Source organism: Oncorhynchus tshawytscha, linkage group LG06 (assembly GCF_018296145.1).
Source record: "Oncorhynchus tshawytscha isolate Ot180627B linkage group LG06, Otsh_v2.0, whole genome shotgun sequence".
Taxonomy (NCBI): Eukaryota; Metazoa; Chordata; class Actinopteri; order Salmoniformes; family Salmonidae; genus Oncorhynchus; species Oncorhynchus tshawytscha.
Window position 1 is genome coordinate 26840319 of NC_056434.1, and position 18083 is coordinate 26858401.

At 44.4% G+C, this 18083-nt stretch overlaps 1 protein-coding gene across 1 annotated transcript; it reads right to left on the bottom strand.

Annotated features, from left to right (window-relative positions):
- Window positions 1-474: 474 nt before the first annotated feature.
- LOC112252328 (protein-glutamine gamma-glutamyltransferase 2) lies at window positions 475-12958 on the bottom strand. Its single transcript, XM_024423454.2, has 13 exons — window positions 12730-12958; window positions 11563-11733; window positions 11166-11396; window positions 10669-10787; window positions 9929-10057; window positions 9660-9837; window positions 8266-8404; window positions 5211-5314; window positions 4810-5052; window positions 4341-4607; window positions 3972-4132; window positions 3658-3794; window positions 475-1036 (listed from the first exon to the last, which is right to left on the bottom strand). The coding sequence occupies exons 1-13, from the start codon at window positions 12743-12745 to the stop codon at window positions 889-891; spliced, it is 2043 nt and encodes a 680-aa protein (XP_024279222.1). The 5' UTR covers window positions 12746-12958; the 3' UTR covers window positions 475-888.
- Between the last annotated feature and the right edge of the window lie 5125 nt (window positions 12959-18083).

Genomic DNA, 18083 nt, shown 5'->3' on the forward strand with positions numbered 1-18083 from the left:
GTCATACACCGGTCTATATAAAGTCCCACTGATGATAGTGCATGTCAGAGCAAAAACCAAGACATGAGATCGAAGGAATTGTACATAGAGCTCCGAGACAGGAATGTGTCATGGCCCAGACCTGGGGAAGGGTACCAAAAAAACGTTTCTGCAGCATTGAAGGTTCTTCCATTCTTAAAATGGAAGAAGTTTGGAACCACCAAGACTCTTCCTAGAGCTGGCCGCCCAACCAAACTGAGTAATCGGGGAGAAGGGCCTTGGTCAGGGAGGTGACGATGGTCACTCTGACAGAGCTGCAAAGTTTCTCTGTGGAGATGGGAGAACGTTCCAGAAGGACAACCATCTCTGCAGCACTTCACCAATCAGGCCTTTATGGTAGAATGGCCAGACGGAAGTCATGACAGCCTGCTTGTAGTTTGCCAAAAGGCACCTAAAGGACTCTTAGACCATGAGAAAGAAGATTCTCAGGCCGGATGAAACCAAGATTGAACTCTTTGGCCTAAATGCCAGGTGTCACGTCTGGAGGAAACCTGGCACCGGATTCACTAATAAATAAACATCCTTGCACAGAAGTACTTTTGCGGCTCTGCCATATTTTTATTTGATAGAGGTTAGGTTTTTCAGTTCAGCCTTCTGGCCTACTCTACGTGACAAAGGGTATGGTTACATTTGTCTCACAAATAGATTTAGTCTCTGGACTCTAGCAATACTTTTGGATTCAGAGACCCACCTTTCTTTGCCAAGGCTTGTAAATCCCTTCATAAGATCATCAAGAACAATAGAAAATAACAACACATGATTTTGCAACTCACTTTCATATTGCATTTACAGGGTAATTTTTTTTATATAGAAATATACATGATATGATATACGTTGTTAATTGACAGTTCACTTGTTTCTCACAATCAAAGTGGCAATGCCTTTAACATCCCTTATTCTGTCTGCATCAAAGTCGACCATCAGTTTTCTCAGACCTGCTCGGGTGGGCTTGAAGGACAACTTGACCTTGACCTCTTGACCTGGTCCAATATCATCTCTGTAGGAGAAAAGAGATCGTTTCACTACAAGCACACATAGTTCTTTCAAGTCAGTCTTGCTCTGTTCCACTAATGGTTAAAATACTAACGGAGGTCTCCTGCTGTGTTCAATGAGGCTATGTCAAACATGTCGCGCTATACTGAACAAAAATATAAACGCAACATGGAAAGTGTTGGTCCCATGTTTCATGAGCTGAAATAAAAGATCCCAGCATTTTTCCATATGCACAAAAAGTTTATTTCTCTCAAATTTTGGGCACTAATTTGTTTATATAACTGTTAGTGAAAATGTGGCCTTTGTCCAGATAATCTACCTGACAGGTGTGGAATATCAAAAACATGATTAAACATCAGGATCATTACATAGGTGCGCTTTGTGCTGTGGACAATAAAAGGCACTAAAATGTGCAGTTTTGTCACACAACACAATGCCACAGATGCCTCAAGTTTTGAGGGAGGGTGGAATTGGCATGCTGACTGCAGGAATGTCCACCAGAGCTGTTGCTAGAGAATTGAATGTTAATTTCTTTACCATAAACTGCCTCCGTCTTTTTAGAGAATTTGGCAGTACTTCCAACCGGCCTCACAACCGCAGACCACATGTAACCACGCCAGCCCAGGACCTCCACATCCGGCTCCTTCACCTGTGTGATCGACTGAGACCAGCCAGCTGGACAGCTGATTGAACTGAGGAGTGTTTCCGTCTGTAATAAAGCACTTTTGTGGGTAAAAACTCATTCTGATTGGCTGGGCCTGGTTTCCCAGTGGGTGGGCCTGGCTCCCAAGTGGGAGGGCCTCTGTCCTCCCAAGCCACCAATGGCTGTGCCCCTGGCTAGTCATGTGAAGTCCAGAGATTGGGCCTAATTAATTTATTTCATTTGACTGATTTCTTTAAATTAACTAACTGTACAGTAAAATCCTTTAAATTGTTGCATGTTGCGTTTATATTTTTGTTCAGTGTATTTTAACAAGCCAAAAACCAGCTCATTCAGAAACATTATCTGGTAATAGAAACTTTTTTGTAGTCATATATTTCTGGGAAAGACCACACAAATTGTTTAACATTCAGGTCTGCTGGAATTGTAAACTCGATTATCTGCCAGAAATTACAGTTGTGCCTATGTGCTGCTTAGGCTTGGGTGATATACTGTACCTTTTATACCGTATGCCAGGGTATTTCAAAATACAGATGGTATGATTTTCAATACTCCCTTGTAAAAGTGTTTATTGGGTTTGGGGAAACTCATACGCCACTGCTAATAAATTAAGTATGACTATAAGAAATCTAAGGGGTGTCAAATAAATGATTCATCTCAGGGCACCAGCTATGCATTTTGTTTGCTAACTGGCTAGCTATGTGGCTAGATGTCAAAGTCAAGCTTCTTGTTTACAGCAGAGACATTCAATCCCCTCCTGGATCAAGATCCCTGCTGCCTACATTTGTATTTTTTTGTGTTTTTTTAAATACCGCCCCTTGTGTGCATGCACATTCGGTAATACCACGGATGGAACAATGAGCAGGATATTTCACCGGATGAATAAATGTGAAGCATCCGGTTGGTGTTTCCAATCATTACCAAATATGGTGATGAGAGGAAGCCCAGTGGCCGGCAGTGGGAGAAGATGGAGCGAGATGGATTTTTGCCGACATTCTGTACATTTTCTCATCTATAAAACATTTGATCTCCATACAGTTTTCTGTTTCCAAAACTATGTGTAACAAACCGAGTGGACTGCATTTTGTAGACTTTACCCTTTGCCAAAGTTTTAAAAATGGCATTGTTTAGAAGGAGTGCAAGGGCGAATTGAGTATTTCACACGCCCATTTCACAGAGTCGGTATTCCCTAACGGAAATATGCAAATAAATGCTAGAACACACCAATAGGATCTCACTAGCTCATGCTTGGCTCTGCCCACCTTGCTTGTCTGGCCCACTATGATTAAGTTCTGGTCTATCTTGGGTTATTTATAAAAAATCTTTGGTAATACCGTATACCCCAGTATGGTACAGAAACGATATGACTGCCCAACCCTAGTGCTGCTATGAAAATGTGGATTTTTTTTTTCACACTTGAGCTACATGAGATGACCAAAAAATGAGGTAGGCTAGGTCCTTCCAGAAAGTGTGATGTTTTGTCAAAGAATGTTAAATTCACCCAGATGGCCAGCAGAGATATTATCCTGTGTTTAGTCTGAGGGCATATGTTTACACTGGCATCTCTTTTTGGAGGTTATGTGTGGTAACATTTGGCCTGTGGTCCTGGAGAGCCACGCTAGGCCGGTTTAATCATCGTTGGCCTGGGATGAGGAGGATATGTCAGGCTCTCTCTTTGTGTTTTTAAGGGAGGTGGAGCGAGAGAAAAGCAGATCTTGTTATTTATACTCATGCAATGCGGTCAGACTATGTCTTTGCTGAGGAATTTACAGTAGCAGCCAAAAGCTCTCTGAGATGCTACCCTCTTTAAATCTGCAGCTGCTGCACAGGGTGTGAGATCTTAAAGAGCCCTGGGTTTTAAAGAGTTTCAGGTCTACATACATTCTCTCATTGCTGAAAAAGCAAATACAAATTCAATGAAGATTGGATCTCCTCTCTCACATACAACACACAGAGATACTTACGGTGCTTGGATCTCCCGCGCTGCTGTCAGACCTGCCCCCTCAACAGTAAACACGCCCCCTCTGAGGGTAATAGGCAGTGGATTGGTAAAGCTGATGTGGGCAATCAATTTCCGAGATACAACTGCATCTCCCACTACCTGGAGAAAGAACATGGACAATGCAGGCATCATCAGAAATGATCATTTCAGTAACAAACAACCTTAAATCAATATACTATAAACCACTGTTTGCACTTGAACATATCCATTCTCATGACCAATAGTACTCAATTTAAGCATTGCTTCACCAGAGCCATTTCCAGTTCCAGATAGTACCTTGACATGGAGCTGAGGCATGCTCAGTTGGATGTTGACCTCTTGTACGACGACTTCGGGCTGGCCGCTGACCTGGAGTAGTGCTGTGACCCTGATCAGGTTATGCTCAGACACACATGCCCCGTAGTGATCGTACCGTAGCCGCAGCACTTCCTTATGAGCTGTGAGAATAATAGGGATGAGAGGAGAAAGTATGTTATTGTATTGTTTCACACTTTTTCCATGGTATAGTTTTGCACTGTTAACTTGGTTCCTAAACATACAAGAACACCAGGGGTCAGACTGACCCAGTGCCGCTAAAAAATAAATCAAACACAGGGTCTCACACTAGTTCAAAAGTTTGATTGTGTGATGGCAGTTGAGGCCCACCTTTCTGGGCTGGCACGGTCAGGCTGGCAGTCTTCCTATGGCACTCCCCCCGGTGGAGGCTGTTGTAGGTGACAGCATTGGACGTCACAGTGAGCTGGGCCGGGGTGTCCTCTCCACCGACGTTGTGCACCTCCACTATCACATCAAAGTCTGTCCCCAGGATGGCCTGGGCGTGTTTGATCTTCAGCTCCAGCTGCCCTGGTGCCCCATTCGGCTGCGTTACCCGCCGTCCTGCCTTCTCATACACCTCACGCTCCTTCACTGAACCTGGTAGAAAGGAAGGAGGATGTCATACTGTTAAATTAACGGTGTGTTCGTGTGGTATGTGTCCAAAGTGACACCCTTCCCTTGGGGGTATTTGTAGTGTGTAACAGTCTACTGTACTCTTTAGGTTCTCTTCCCATCTGTGCTAGTATTTGTGCAGGTGTGAACATTACAGTATGTTTGTTTAAGGGAAGGAAGTGAATACCTTCGGGGTATTTGTAATGTTTAGTGATGTCCTCTCTGTAGTCTCCGTACACACTCTTGGTGCTGATGTTTTGGCCCACTGTATTCTGGTTGAGGGAAACTTGTGAGCGTTGGCCATCTGGGTAGACGATCCAGGTGACCAGGTCTGCGTTCACCTCCGAGAACACGAAGGCTGCATCATACTTCATCCCCACATCACCGTCCCTCACTGCCTTCACTGGACAGGGCCCACAACAGTACACCCCTGAGAAGGAGGAGATAGGGATGAGGGCAAGAAAAACTACTTTACAGAAAAACATGTATGAAATGTAACTTCCTGTAGTAGCCCAACCATAAAAAAAAATAGATTTTTAAAGGGAATAGTAAACCAAGACTGGTCATGAATATGAAGTGGGACCGTACCATCACTCCTCTCCTGTGGGGTGGGATCCAGAGCCTGCCACCCATCATAGCCTTTAGGAAGATCCTCCCTGTCCATCCAGGACTCCACCCAGCAATGGTAGTTCCTACACCCACACACACAATCATACAGTGCTGATTCTGCATAATTCTAAGCTGATATCTAGAAATGAAAGCAACATCAAATCAAATCAAATCAAATCAAATTTATTTATATAGCCCTTCGTACATCAGCTGATATCTCAAAGTGCTGTACAGAAACCCAGCCTAAAACCCCAAACAGCAAGCAATGCAGGTGTAGAAGCACGGTGGCTAGTAAAAACTCCCTAGAAAGGCCAAAACCTAGGAAGAAACCTAGAGAGGAACCAGGCTATGTGGGGTGGCCAGTCCTCTTCTGGCTGTGCCGGGTGGAGATTATAACAGAACATGGCCAAGATGTTCAAATGTTCATAAATGACCAGCATGGTCGAATAATAATAAGGCAGAACAGTTGAAACTGGAGCAGCAGCACAGTCAGGTGGAAGTTGAAACTGGAGCAGCAGCATGGCCAGGTGGAGGACAGCAAGGAGTCATCATGTCAGGTAGTCCTGGGGCATGGTCCTAGGGCTCAGGTCAGTTGAAACTGGAACAGCAGCATGGCCAGGTGGACTGGGGACAGCAAGGAGTCATCATGTCAGGTAGTCCTGGAGCTCAGGTCCTAGGGCTCAGGTCCTCCGAGAGAGAGAAAGAAAGAGAGAAGGAGAGAATTAGAGAACGCACACTTAGATTCACACAGGACACCGAATAGGACAGGAGAAGTACTCCAGATATAACAAACTGACCCCAGCCCCCGACACATAAACTACTGCAGCATAAATACTGGAGGCTGAGACAGGAGGGGTCAGGAGACACTGTGGCCCCATCCGAGGTCACCCCGGACAGGGCCAAACAGGAAGGATATAACCCCACCCACTTTGCCAAAGCACAGCCCCCACACCACTAGAGGGATATCTTCAACCACCAACTTACCATCCTGAGACAAGGCTGAGTATAGCCCACAAAGATCTCCGCCACGGCACAACCCAAGGGGGCGCCAACCCAGACAGAATGACCACAACAGTGAATCAACCCACTCAGGTGACGCACCCCCTCCAGGGACGGCATGAGAGAGCCCCAGTAAGCCAGTGACCCAGCCCCTGTAATAGGGTTAGAGGCAGAGAATCCCAGTGGAAAGAGGGGAACCGGCCAGGCAGAGACAGCAAGGGGGTTCGTTGCTCCAGAGCCTTTCCGTTCACCTTCCCACTCCTGGGCCAGACTACACTCAATCATATGACCCACTGAAGAGATGAGTCTTCAGTAAAGACTTAAAGGTTGAGACCGAGTTTGCGTCTCTGACATGGGTAGGCAGACCGTTCCATAAAAATGGAGCTCTATAGGAGAAAGCCCTGCCTCCAGCTGTTTGCTTAGAAATTCTAGGGACAATTAGGAGGCCTGCGTCTTGTGACCGTAGCGTACGTGTAGGTATGTACGGCAGGACCAAATCAGAGAGATAGGTAGGAGCAAGCCCATGTAATGCTTTGTAGGTTAGCAGTAAAACCTTGAAATCAGCCCTTGCTTTGACAGGAAGCCAGTGTAGAGAGGCTAGCACTGGAGTAATATGATCAAATTTTTTGGTTCTAGTCAGGATTCTAGCAGCCGTATTTAGCACTAACTGAAGTTTATTTAGTGCTTTATCCGGGTAGCCGGAAAATAGAGCATTGCAGTAGTCTAACCTAGAAGTGACAAAAGCATGGATTAATTTTTCTGCATCATTTTTGGACAGAAAGTTTCTGATTTTTGCAATGTTACGTAGATGGAAAAAAGATAGATGTCCTTGAAATGGTCTTGATATGTTCTTCAAAAGAGAGATCAGGGTCCAGAGTAACGCCGAGGTCCTTCACAGTTTTATTTGAGACGACTGTACAACCATTAAGATTAATTGTCAGATTCAACAGAATATCTCTTTGTTTCTTGGGACCTAGAACAAGCATCTCTGTTTTGTCCGAGTTTAATAGTAGAAAGTTTGCAGCCATCCACTTCCTTATGTCTGAAACACATGCTTCTAGCGAGGGCAATTTTGGGGCTTCACCATGTTTCATTGAAATGTACAGCTGTGTGTCATCCGCATAGCAGTGAAAGTTTACATTATGTTTTCGAATAACATCCCTAAGAGGTAAAATATATAGTGAGAACAATAGTGGTCCTAAAACGGAACCTTGAGGAACACCGAAATTTACAGTTGATTTGTCAGAGGACAAACCATTCACAGAGACAAACTGATATCTTTCCGACAGATAAGATCTAAACCAGGCCAGAACTTGTCCGTGTAGACCAATTTGGGTTTCCAATCTCTCCAAAAGAATGTGGTGATCGATGGTATCAAAAGCGGCACTAAGGTCTAGGAGCACGAGGACAGATGCAGAGCCTCGGTCCGATGCCATTAAAATGTCATTTACCACCTTCACAAGTGCCGTCTCAGTGCTATGATGGGGTCTAAAACCAGCCTGAAGCATTTCGTATACATTGTTTGTCTTCAGGAAGGCAGTGAGTTGCTGAGCAACAGCCTTCTCTAAAATTTTTGAGAGGAATGGAAGATTCGATATAGGCGGATAGTTTTTTATATTTTCTGGGTCAAGGTTTGGCTTTTTCAAGAGAGGCTTTATTACTGCCACTTTTAGTGAGTTTGGTACACATCCAGTGGATAGAGAGCCGTTTATTATGTTCAACATAGGAGGGCCAAGCACAGGAAGCAGCTCTTTCAGTAGTTTAGTTGGAATAGGGTCCAGTATGCAGCTTGAAGGTTTAGAGGCCATGATTATTTTCATCATTGTGTCAAGAGATATAGTACTAAAACACTTGAGCGTCTCTCTTGATCCTAGGTCCTGGCAGAGTTGTGCAGACTCAGGACAACTGAGGTTTGGAGGAATACGCAGGTTTAAAGAAGAGTCCGTAATTTGCTTTCTAATAATCATAATCTTTTCCTCAACGAAGTTCATGACATGAACATGAAAACTATAGAAGTGTAGGTTGTGAGCCTTACCAGATCATGTCCTTCCTGCCTTCAGACACACTCTCCAGCTGCTCATCATACAGATAGTCCACATTCAGGTTGCCATCAGTGTCATGGGCAGAAGAGTAGTTTGTAACTGGGCGAGTGGGTATGCCCAGACAGCGAAGAACTGTGTGATGGGTGAGAGAAAGGAACCAATCAGCAAACAGCATATAGTCTGTTTATAGCTTAATATACTGTAGCTGAATGAAATATTTGATAGTGCGAATATAGAACCAGAGAGTGTTAGGAAATTAGCTGAGAGAGAGCCAAAACGAGAGAGCCATCTTGTGTCAGTGTGTTGTCTCCTATGTTTTTATTTAATTTTTATTTCACCTTTATTTAACCAGGTAGGCCAGTTGAGAACAAGTTCTCATTTACAACTGCGACTTGGCCAAGATAAAGCAAAGCAGTGAGACACAAACAACAACACATAGTTACACATGGAATAAACAAACGTACAGTCAATAACACAATAGGAAAACAATCTATATACAGTGTGTGCAAATGAGGTAAGATTAGGGAGGTAAGGTAATAAATAGGTCATAGCGGTGAAGTAATTACAATTTAGCAATTAAACACTGGAGTGATAGATGTGCAGAAGATGAATGTGGAAGTAGAGATACTGGGGTGCAAAGGAGCAAAATAATAATAATAAATAATATGGGGATGAGGTAGTTGGATGGACTATTTACAGATGGGCTATTTACAGATGGGCTATGTACAGGTGCAGTGATCTGTGAGCTGCTCTGACAGCTAATGCCTAAAGTTAGTGAGGGAGAATAGAGTCTCAAGCTTCAGTGATTTTTGCAATTCGTTCCAGTCATTGGCAGCAGAGAACTAGAAGGAAAGGCGGCCAAAGGGGGAATAGGCTTTGGGGGTGACCAGTGAAATATACCGCTGGAGCGCGTGCTACGGGTGGGTGCTGCTGTGGTGACCAGTGAGCTGAGATAAGGCGGGGCATTACCTAGCAAAGACTTATAGATGACCTGGAGCCAGTGGGTTTGGCAACGAATATGAAGCGAGGGCCAGCCAACGAGAGCCAGCCAACGAGGTCGCATCCAGCATACAGGTCGCAGTGATGGGTAGTATATGGGGATGTGGTGACAAAACCGATGGCACTGTGATAGACTGCATCCAATTTGCTGAGTAGAGTGTTGGAGGCTATTTTATAAATGACATCGCCGAAGTCAAGGATCGGTAGGATAGTCAGTTTTACGAGGGTATGTTTGCCAGCATGAGTGAAGGATCCTTTATTGCAAAAATAGGAAGACGATTCTAGATTTAATTTTGGATTGGAGGTACTTAATGTGAGTCTGGAAGGAGAGTTTACAATCTAACCAAATACCTAGGTATTTGTAATTGTCCACATATGTGTCTCTCACCTGTACAGGCTACGCCTGAGAACACCCAGCACTGTCCGTAGCGCACCCTCTGTGCCCCGGCCTCACTCCAGCGCCTGAGGATGGGCACACTGCCAGTCCAACGTGTGGGCGGCACCCCGTCATCGTACTTCCCGTCCCAACGGCCCGACACCACGCCAAGGTCATCATTAGCATTCACCTGCACAGGTGTAGAGCAGGCAGGTTAATTACTGTGAGATTATAACTGTTCCCAATGTGTAGAAATAATGAAGTTATAGGGTGACCCTTACCATGGCAGTAATTGTCCTGCTCACGTACACTGGGTCTGCTCGGTTGGCTGTGTCCATCTCTGGGTTTGTCAGTGCAGCAGGTGAATTGTCCAGGATTTCAAAACAGATGTCCACCACATCTTGTTCAAACTATGAAAAATGACGAGGGATTATACGTAAAAATATTATGAGAATGCATTAAGTGAGCTCATGATGACGTAGATACACATCTCAAACCAGTGTTAAAAATACATACATAGAATTGTTGATTGTGACTGTGACTCTATGTACTTTCACCTCACTGGATGGAGACAATAAGCCATGCAGGTTGTTTGTCTGTCTCTTTCTCAATGTCTATGTGACTATGTCTCTGTCTCTCTCAGATGAGAAAAACCCACGTTTGAGTGGTTGGCATTTTCACACATCCAGTGTAAAAATGTCTTACATCGACCAGAGACATTTCCTCTGCCAGCTGGTGCATGGTGTCTCCAAACGACACCAAGCTGTGACAATTCACACAGGCCACCATCAAGCCTACAGACTTGACAGAAACCACTGGCTGCCAACACCCACCCACATGCCCCGTTGTTAATCTTTCTGTTTGGAATGCCTCAGCTAGAACTGTGATTCAGGCTGCACATCACTGAGATCTGGTTCTCATTGGATCGATGGGTTGATAATGGGATCAACAGGTTTGGGCTCTCTATTCTATCTCAGCTGTGTTGGCTGTCTGTCCTTCAGAAGTGCTGTTTCTTTGCTACCTGTCCAAAGTTCCAGGGTAGTGAGGAAATCTGGTCCCAGGAACCCTGGTAAAGGAGGCCATTTTCATTCAGGATGTACTCCTCTAGCAGCTCCTCGTCAGGGAGGTACACAGAGTCAGCTGGGAGGGAGAAAAATAAAGACTCAGAGAAGAGTGAGGCATTCTTGTTGTAGTGATATCACACAACTGACAACTTTCATATAAGCAATGTGTTCCACTAATTTCATATTTTTCTATATGTTGTTATAATTTCATGTTCGGCTCAAATGTATTTCAAAGTAATCACAGGGACAGACTCAAATACACAACTGAAGACAGTATCTTCCCTGACTCTGACCTTCTGAGAGTGGCACCTCCCTGAGCCCTCCACCTTACCAAAAGAGCAAATAAAACAGGACAGGGTGCAGTGCCGCAACACTGAGCACTTTCAATACTTCTTCACTGATTCAACTAGTGTGTGTGTGCATATGCACGCAGGACATGCATGTGTGAGCTCACCTTTGCACCAGGGGTTGAAGAGCAGGTAGAACGTCTCTGGTGTTGTCTTCTCCAGGATGTGTCCGTCAGGGGAGAGGAGCAGCACTGTCACACTGTAGAGTCCCACAGGGGCGTCTGCTGGGCTGTGGATCGTCAGCAGCACCTCACTCTGAGCCCCCTGCTGGCGGAACCACCACTTGTCCCTGCCAGCACGGGCATCCAACACCTTCACCACCACCTCACCCTCCTTACCTAAACACACAAACAAAACCACACATATACTGGCAGTCAAAGCTGTTTTACCAGACCATTTTATTTTTTGTATTTGTCAATCATAACTAACTCCTCCTCCCACTGTGCAGTAGTATCCACTCTATTGCTGACTTAAGCTTATGGTCCTTGTCCTTGAGTTACTTACCTAGATGCAAGATTATGGCTAGTTTGTGTTTAGGGGGCAGGGTTGTGTGGCACTGCAAGGCAAGGGAGAAGGGCTGCCCCCGACGAACCAGCAGCCTTTCCACGGCCATCTCCTCTGTACGATGGGCATGGCTGTTCACCTGGCAAAGCAGGTCCATCCCCATAAATACACCTGGAACACAAATAAATAAAAAGCATAGGGTTCAGTCACTTCTAAAAAAAAATATTCTACTGTATAGTTACAAATAATGAGTTCAAGAGGATGTTTTAGGGGGTAACCAGACCACACCTGTACTATTACTCTTGTAGATATTCATATTTATAGAGAGATCTCTAGTTTAGTCATATCAATCACAATTGTCCCATGTTGTACAGGTCAAACCACAGAAAGGTCAGACAAGTCATCTATTTGAGCCTGACTATCAGTGTGAGTCATAAAATCAAGGACCCGACTTCATATTTATAGCAGCTACCGTCGGTAGACAACTCCACTCAAGCATGTGGCACTGTGTGAAAACATTAATATTGCTGTTTTGATATTAAAGGGTTATGACAATGATTGCCAGAAATGTATGTTAATCCTATATTGTAACAGTAGCGCGGGATAAAGATTTTTTTAAAGAACAGAGGTGAATAACAAAGTTTGATGCTTTTTGCAGATGTTCTTTATAAACCATCAAGTAATAAGTAAGTATAGACCTGGTTTGCCCAGGTCAGATTGGCACAAAAGAGACCAATCTAAGCCATCAAACTGAAGTCATCCTTCAGCCATTCCTGAGGTTAGACACACTTGTGTGCCATATACTATGATCACACACAGAGACACAGACAGGAACAGACCAACTTTCATTTTTGACAAGGAGAACACAGATCTACTGTATATTCTGTTTAAATTTAAAAATGTACACATTTGAGAATAAACTTTGTCAGATAACACCTCTGCTCCATCCTCATATTTGTATGATTAGCGCATGTGACCCTGTTGGTCTCATGCTCTCCTGGTATGCATTGCTTAAATTAGAATGAGTGACCTTAACACACGGCTGTGAATTCATCCGGCAGCACATTTTTCACAGACATAGAAATTGCTTGTAATATTTGTCTCCTCTACTTCGGAGGGCACTACCAATGGTTTAAAAAATATGTGAAATAACGGTAAATCCCTTACCGTTTTGGTCAGTCATTCTCCACTCTTTGTGGTAAATAACTCCTCTGTGAATCTTCTCTTCTCTGCCGTGTAACCTCCTTTTATGATAAGTTTGACTCCTCTTTCGTCTTTTCACACAGTCCTGAAGGTGTATGCATCACTTTTCTACCCTTCTCCACTAGGACCCAGTATTTATACTGGAGAGGAACGGCCCTGTCCTAGTGCTCAAACACACATGTTCACTCATACACACCTCCTGTTCACTGTTCTCCCTGACCTCTGACATCACACTCTGTGGAGATCCAGTACAGAGGTGTACCCACAATCTGTGCGTGCGTGTGTGTGTGTGTGTACGTGCGTGATTGGATGCGTGCCCATGCGTGCATGCGTGCGTGTGTGTGTGTGTGTACGTGTACGTGTGTGATTGGATGCGTGCCCATGCGTGCGTGCGTGTTTGTGTGTGTGTGTACGTGCGTGATTGGATGCGTGCCCATGCGTGCATGCGTGCGTGCGTGTGTGTGTGTGTGTGTACGTGCGTGATTGGATGCGTGCCCATGCGTGCATGCGTGCGTGCGTGTGTGTGTTTGAGGATATGTGCGTGATTGGATGCGTGCACATGCGTGCGTGCGTGTGTGTACAAGCTTGAATTGGGAAGCACAAGCTCTGCCTACTTCAATATTTTACTTCTACTGAAAAAAGCATGAGAGCCCAAATATTTACTATAGTTTGTGTCAGCCGTGTGCGGGAACCTTTTTCTCCCACGGTGATCTAAGTGTCCTCTGTTAAGCAGATAAAGGGTTCAGGGCATAGGGCACACTTTTACTAATCCAACAGTTTTCCAGTAAATGCTTTGCATACATGGCCACTTTTATTCTTCATGTATAAAGCCTGAAAGTCACCAATTACAAAATATACAAGTTGAATAAGTTTACAGCATGATATACTTGAGAAGGAAAATAACATTTTGTTCAGCTGAAATGCAGTCCAGGACATTGACTGGAGCTATTTTTCCTGGCACATGGTAAAGCAAAACAATTAAACCCAAGCTGGTTTTAAATTTAAAAAAGTTCAACATCCATTTAAACAAACATTTAACATCAACTATAGGACATCGATTACACATCCAATACAGTGAAATCTGGGGCTCCTGAGTGGCTCAGCGGTCTAAAGCACTGCATCTCAGTGCTAGAGGCACTCAGTTCCAGGCTGTATCACAACTGGTTGTGATTGGGAGTCCCATAGGGTGAGGCACAATTGCCCCAGTGTTGTCCAGGTTATGGTTTGGCTGGGGTAGGCTGTCATTGTAAAAAAATATTTGTTCTTAACTAACTTGCTTAGTTAATTAAAAAGCTGAAAGTGTATTTATACTGAAATTATGAGAAAAGTGGGAAGGGTACTTCTACTAAAATACATTGTGTTGAAATATCATAACGGTGATCTTTTTACCTATCCATATGATGTCTCTATGTCCCAATGTTAAAGAATAATAGTAAAAGCAAGAAGGGAAATGTTTATACTGGAACGCATGCTGTTGAAATGTCATCTCATGTATCATCTGTCGTTCAATGTCATGTCATGAGGGTCAACGCTCCAAGTTCAAGTCGTTATTACATTTGTGAGACTCAACTTAAGTCCAAGTCATAGGATTCAAGTCCACCATTCTACTACTAATATACAATATAGTAATAACATATAATAGAGTACTTTTTGAGTGTGTACATGCTCACTATCAGTTGTACTTATTAGGCTGTGTGAAGTTACAATTTAGGAGTAATTGAATGGTGAGTGTGCAAGAGGTACGTGTGTTTGCCAGCCAGACCGTGTGTCAGGAAGTCATATTCCAATATTGGAGTAAGAAGACACACTACAAGAGAAACAATATGAGGGACATTTCTTGCATTTCTTGCTCCTCCTTGCTACAGAGTGTGACATATTTGGTTAATTCTCAGTGACTGTAAATAGGAAATGAGGCCTATGGAATTGCGTGAGTGGAAAGTGGAGGGAACAATAACATCTCTAACAATAACATCTCTAATCACTCTGATGGTAGCAGATTCTCACTGTGCTGTTACATCGCTTGGGTGGTGTTTGCTTTTGCTGACACACACAAGCCCCTCTGTCCTGCTGACACAGGGGGCAAACAACCCGGTGATCATTCTGCCCCACCCAAAAGAGAGACTGAGGAATGCTGTGACGGTAAGATTTCGGGAAAATTGGGTGTCCACCGCTCACAGAACTTCTTCCACATAGCACCTAGGTGACGATGACAGTTGACCAGTATGACTAGTCACACACCACTACTATGTGACTCCCTTTTTGGGAGGTCAGAGAGGATATGAAAACAACATGGCAGGCTGTAAAGGTCAAGTCTGGTGTATAGTGATATACAGTCAGTGAGTGGATAAGTTTTAATAAAATAATCACTGGTCCAAGTGTTCACACCAGGGGGAGCTATTAACTCTGCACTTGTGAAGGTGGTAAATGACCTTTTAATGGCATCAGACCGAGGCTCTGCATCTGTCCTCGTGCTCCTAGACCATAGTGCTGCTTTTGATACCATCGATCACCACATTCTTTTGGAGAGATTGGAAACCCAAATTGGTCTACATGGACAAGTTCTGGCCTGGTTTAGATTTTATCTGTCGGAAAGATATCAGTTTGTCTCTGTGAATGGTTTGTCCTCTGACAAATCAACTGTACATTTTGGTGTTCCTCAAGGTTCCGTTTTAGGACCACTATTGTTTTGACTATATATTTGACCTCTTGGGGATGTCATTTGAAAACATAATGTTAACTTTCACTGCTATGCGGATGACACACAGCTGTACATTTCAATTAAACATGGTGAAGCCCCAAAATTGCCCTCGCCTGTGTTTCAGACATAAGGAAGTGGATGGCTGCAAACTTTGTACTTTCAAACTCGGACAAAACAGAGATGCTTGTTCTAGGTCCCAAGAAACAAAGACATCTTCTGTTGAATCTGACAATTAATCTTAATGGTTGTACAGTCGTCTCAAATAAAACTGTAAAGGACCTCGGCGTTACTCTGGACCCTGATCTCTCTTTTGACGAACATATCAAGACTGTTTCAAGGACAGCTTTTTTCCATCTACGTAACATTGCAAAAATCAGAATCTTTCTGTCCAAAAATGATGCAGAAAAATTCATCCATGCTTTTGTTACTTCTAGGTTAGACTACTGCAATGCTCTACTTTCCGGCTACCCGGATAAAGCACTAAATAAACTTCAGTTAGTGCTAAATAAGGCTGCTAGAATCCTGATTAGAACCAAAAACTTTGATCATATTACTCCAGTGCTAGCCTCTCTACACTGGCTTCCTGACAAGGCAAGGGCTGATTTCAAGGTTTTACTGCTAACCTACAAAGCATTACATGGGCTTGCTCCTACCTATCTCTCTGATTTGGTCCTGCCATACATACCTACACGTACGCTACGGTCACAAGATGCAGGACTCTTAATTGTCCCTAGAATTTCTAAGCAAACAGTTGGAGGCAGGGCTTTCTCCTATAGAGCTCCATTTTTGTGGAATGGTCTACCTACCCATGTGAGAGACGCAGACTCTGTCTCAACCTTTAAGTCTTTACTGAAGACTCATCTCTTCAGTGGGTCATATGATTGAGTGTAGTCTGGCCCAGGAGTGTGAAGGTGAATGGAAAGGCTCTGGAGCAACGAACCGCCCTTGCTGTCTCTGCCTGGCCGGTTCCCCTCTTTCCTCTGGGATTCTCTGCCTCTAACCCTATTACAGGGGCTGAGTCACTGGCTTACTGGTGCTCTTTTATGCCGTCCCTAGGAGGGGTGCGTCACTTGAGTGGGTTGAGTCACTGATGTGATCTTCCTTTCTGGGTTGGCACCACCCTTGGGTTGTGCCGTGGCGGAGATCTTTGTGGGCTATACTCGGGACTTGTCTCAGGATGGTAAGTTGGTGGTTGAAGATATCCCTCTAGTGGTGTGGGGGCTGTGCTTTGGCAAAGTGGGTGGGGTTATATCCTTCCTGTTTGGCCCTGTCCGGGGGTATCATTGGATGGGGCCACAGTGTCTCCTGACCCCTCCTGTCTCAGCCTCCAGTATTTATGCTGCAGTAGTGTGTCGGGGTGCTAGGGTCAGTTTGTTATATCTGGAGTACTTCTCCTGTCTTATCCGGTGTCCTGTGTGAATTTAAGTATGCTCTCTCTAATTCTCTCTTTCTCTCTCTCGGAGGACCAGAGCCCTAGGACCATGCCTCAGGACTACCTGGCATGATGACTCCTTGCTGTCCCCAGTCCACCTGGCCGTGCGGCTGCTCCAGTTTCAACTGTTCTGCCTGCGGCTATGGAATCCTGACCTGTTCCCCGGACGTGCTACCTGTCCCAGACCTGCTGTTTTCAATTCTCTAGAGACAGCAGGAGTGGTAGAGATACTTTTAATGATCGACTATGAAAAGCCACTCGACATTTACTCCTGAGGTGCTGACTTGCTGCACCCTCGACAACTACTGTGATTATTATTATTTGACCATGCTGGTCATTCATGAACGTTTTAACATCTTGGCCATGTTCTGTTATAATCTCCACCCGGCACAGCCAGAAGAGGACTGGCCACCTCTCATAGCCTGGTTCATCTCTTGGTTTCTGCCTAGGTTTTGTCCTTTCTAGGGAGTTTTCCCTAGCCAACTTGCTTCAACACCTGCATTGCTTGCTATTTGGGGTTTTATGCTGGGTTTCTGTACAGCACTTTGAGATATCAGCTGATGTACGAAGGGCTATATAAATACATTTGATTTTATTTGATTTAACTCTCCTCAGACCGTCACTGGAACAATGCATCCTTCATCTTATTTTTCTCTCATGCTTGTGCAAACGCTGAGACATAAATACTCTTCTCCTGACAGAGCGGGAGTATTTTTGGAGCATAGCCCATCCTACATTAGGAAGCATTGCTGCCTGTAGGCTGGTTGTGTAGACACACAGGGCAGGGACAACCCAGATCGAGTGACTCCCCGAAATTACACCCCAGGTGAGTCATGAATCCCCTCTTTCACTACAACAGTAACACTGAAGTAAGGACAGCGAGTCAGACACCTCTGTCAACATGTACCTAGACTATGAATAAGATATTTAAGGTTGTCTATGGTCCTCAGGAGGTCTTGTTCTTGCTCCTTCCTTCCCCCAAGTATGCAGTAGTGGCACCTGGAGACATCTCCATCAACACAGGCTGAGTGCGTGCTGCAGTGATGCCAGGAGGTCACATCAGGAGACAGAAACCTCTGCCTAGAGTTTGAAACCTTGTGCTAACATTAGCTAGCTGCTAGGAATTATGCATGATAGCTAGCTGCTCATTTGCTTGCTTGCTCGCAGATAAACTTCCTTGTTTCATTA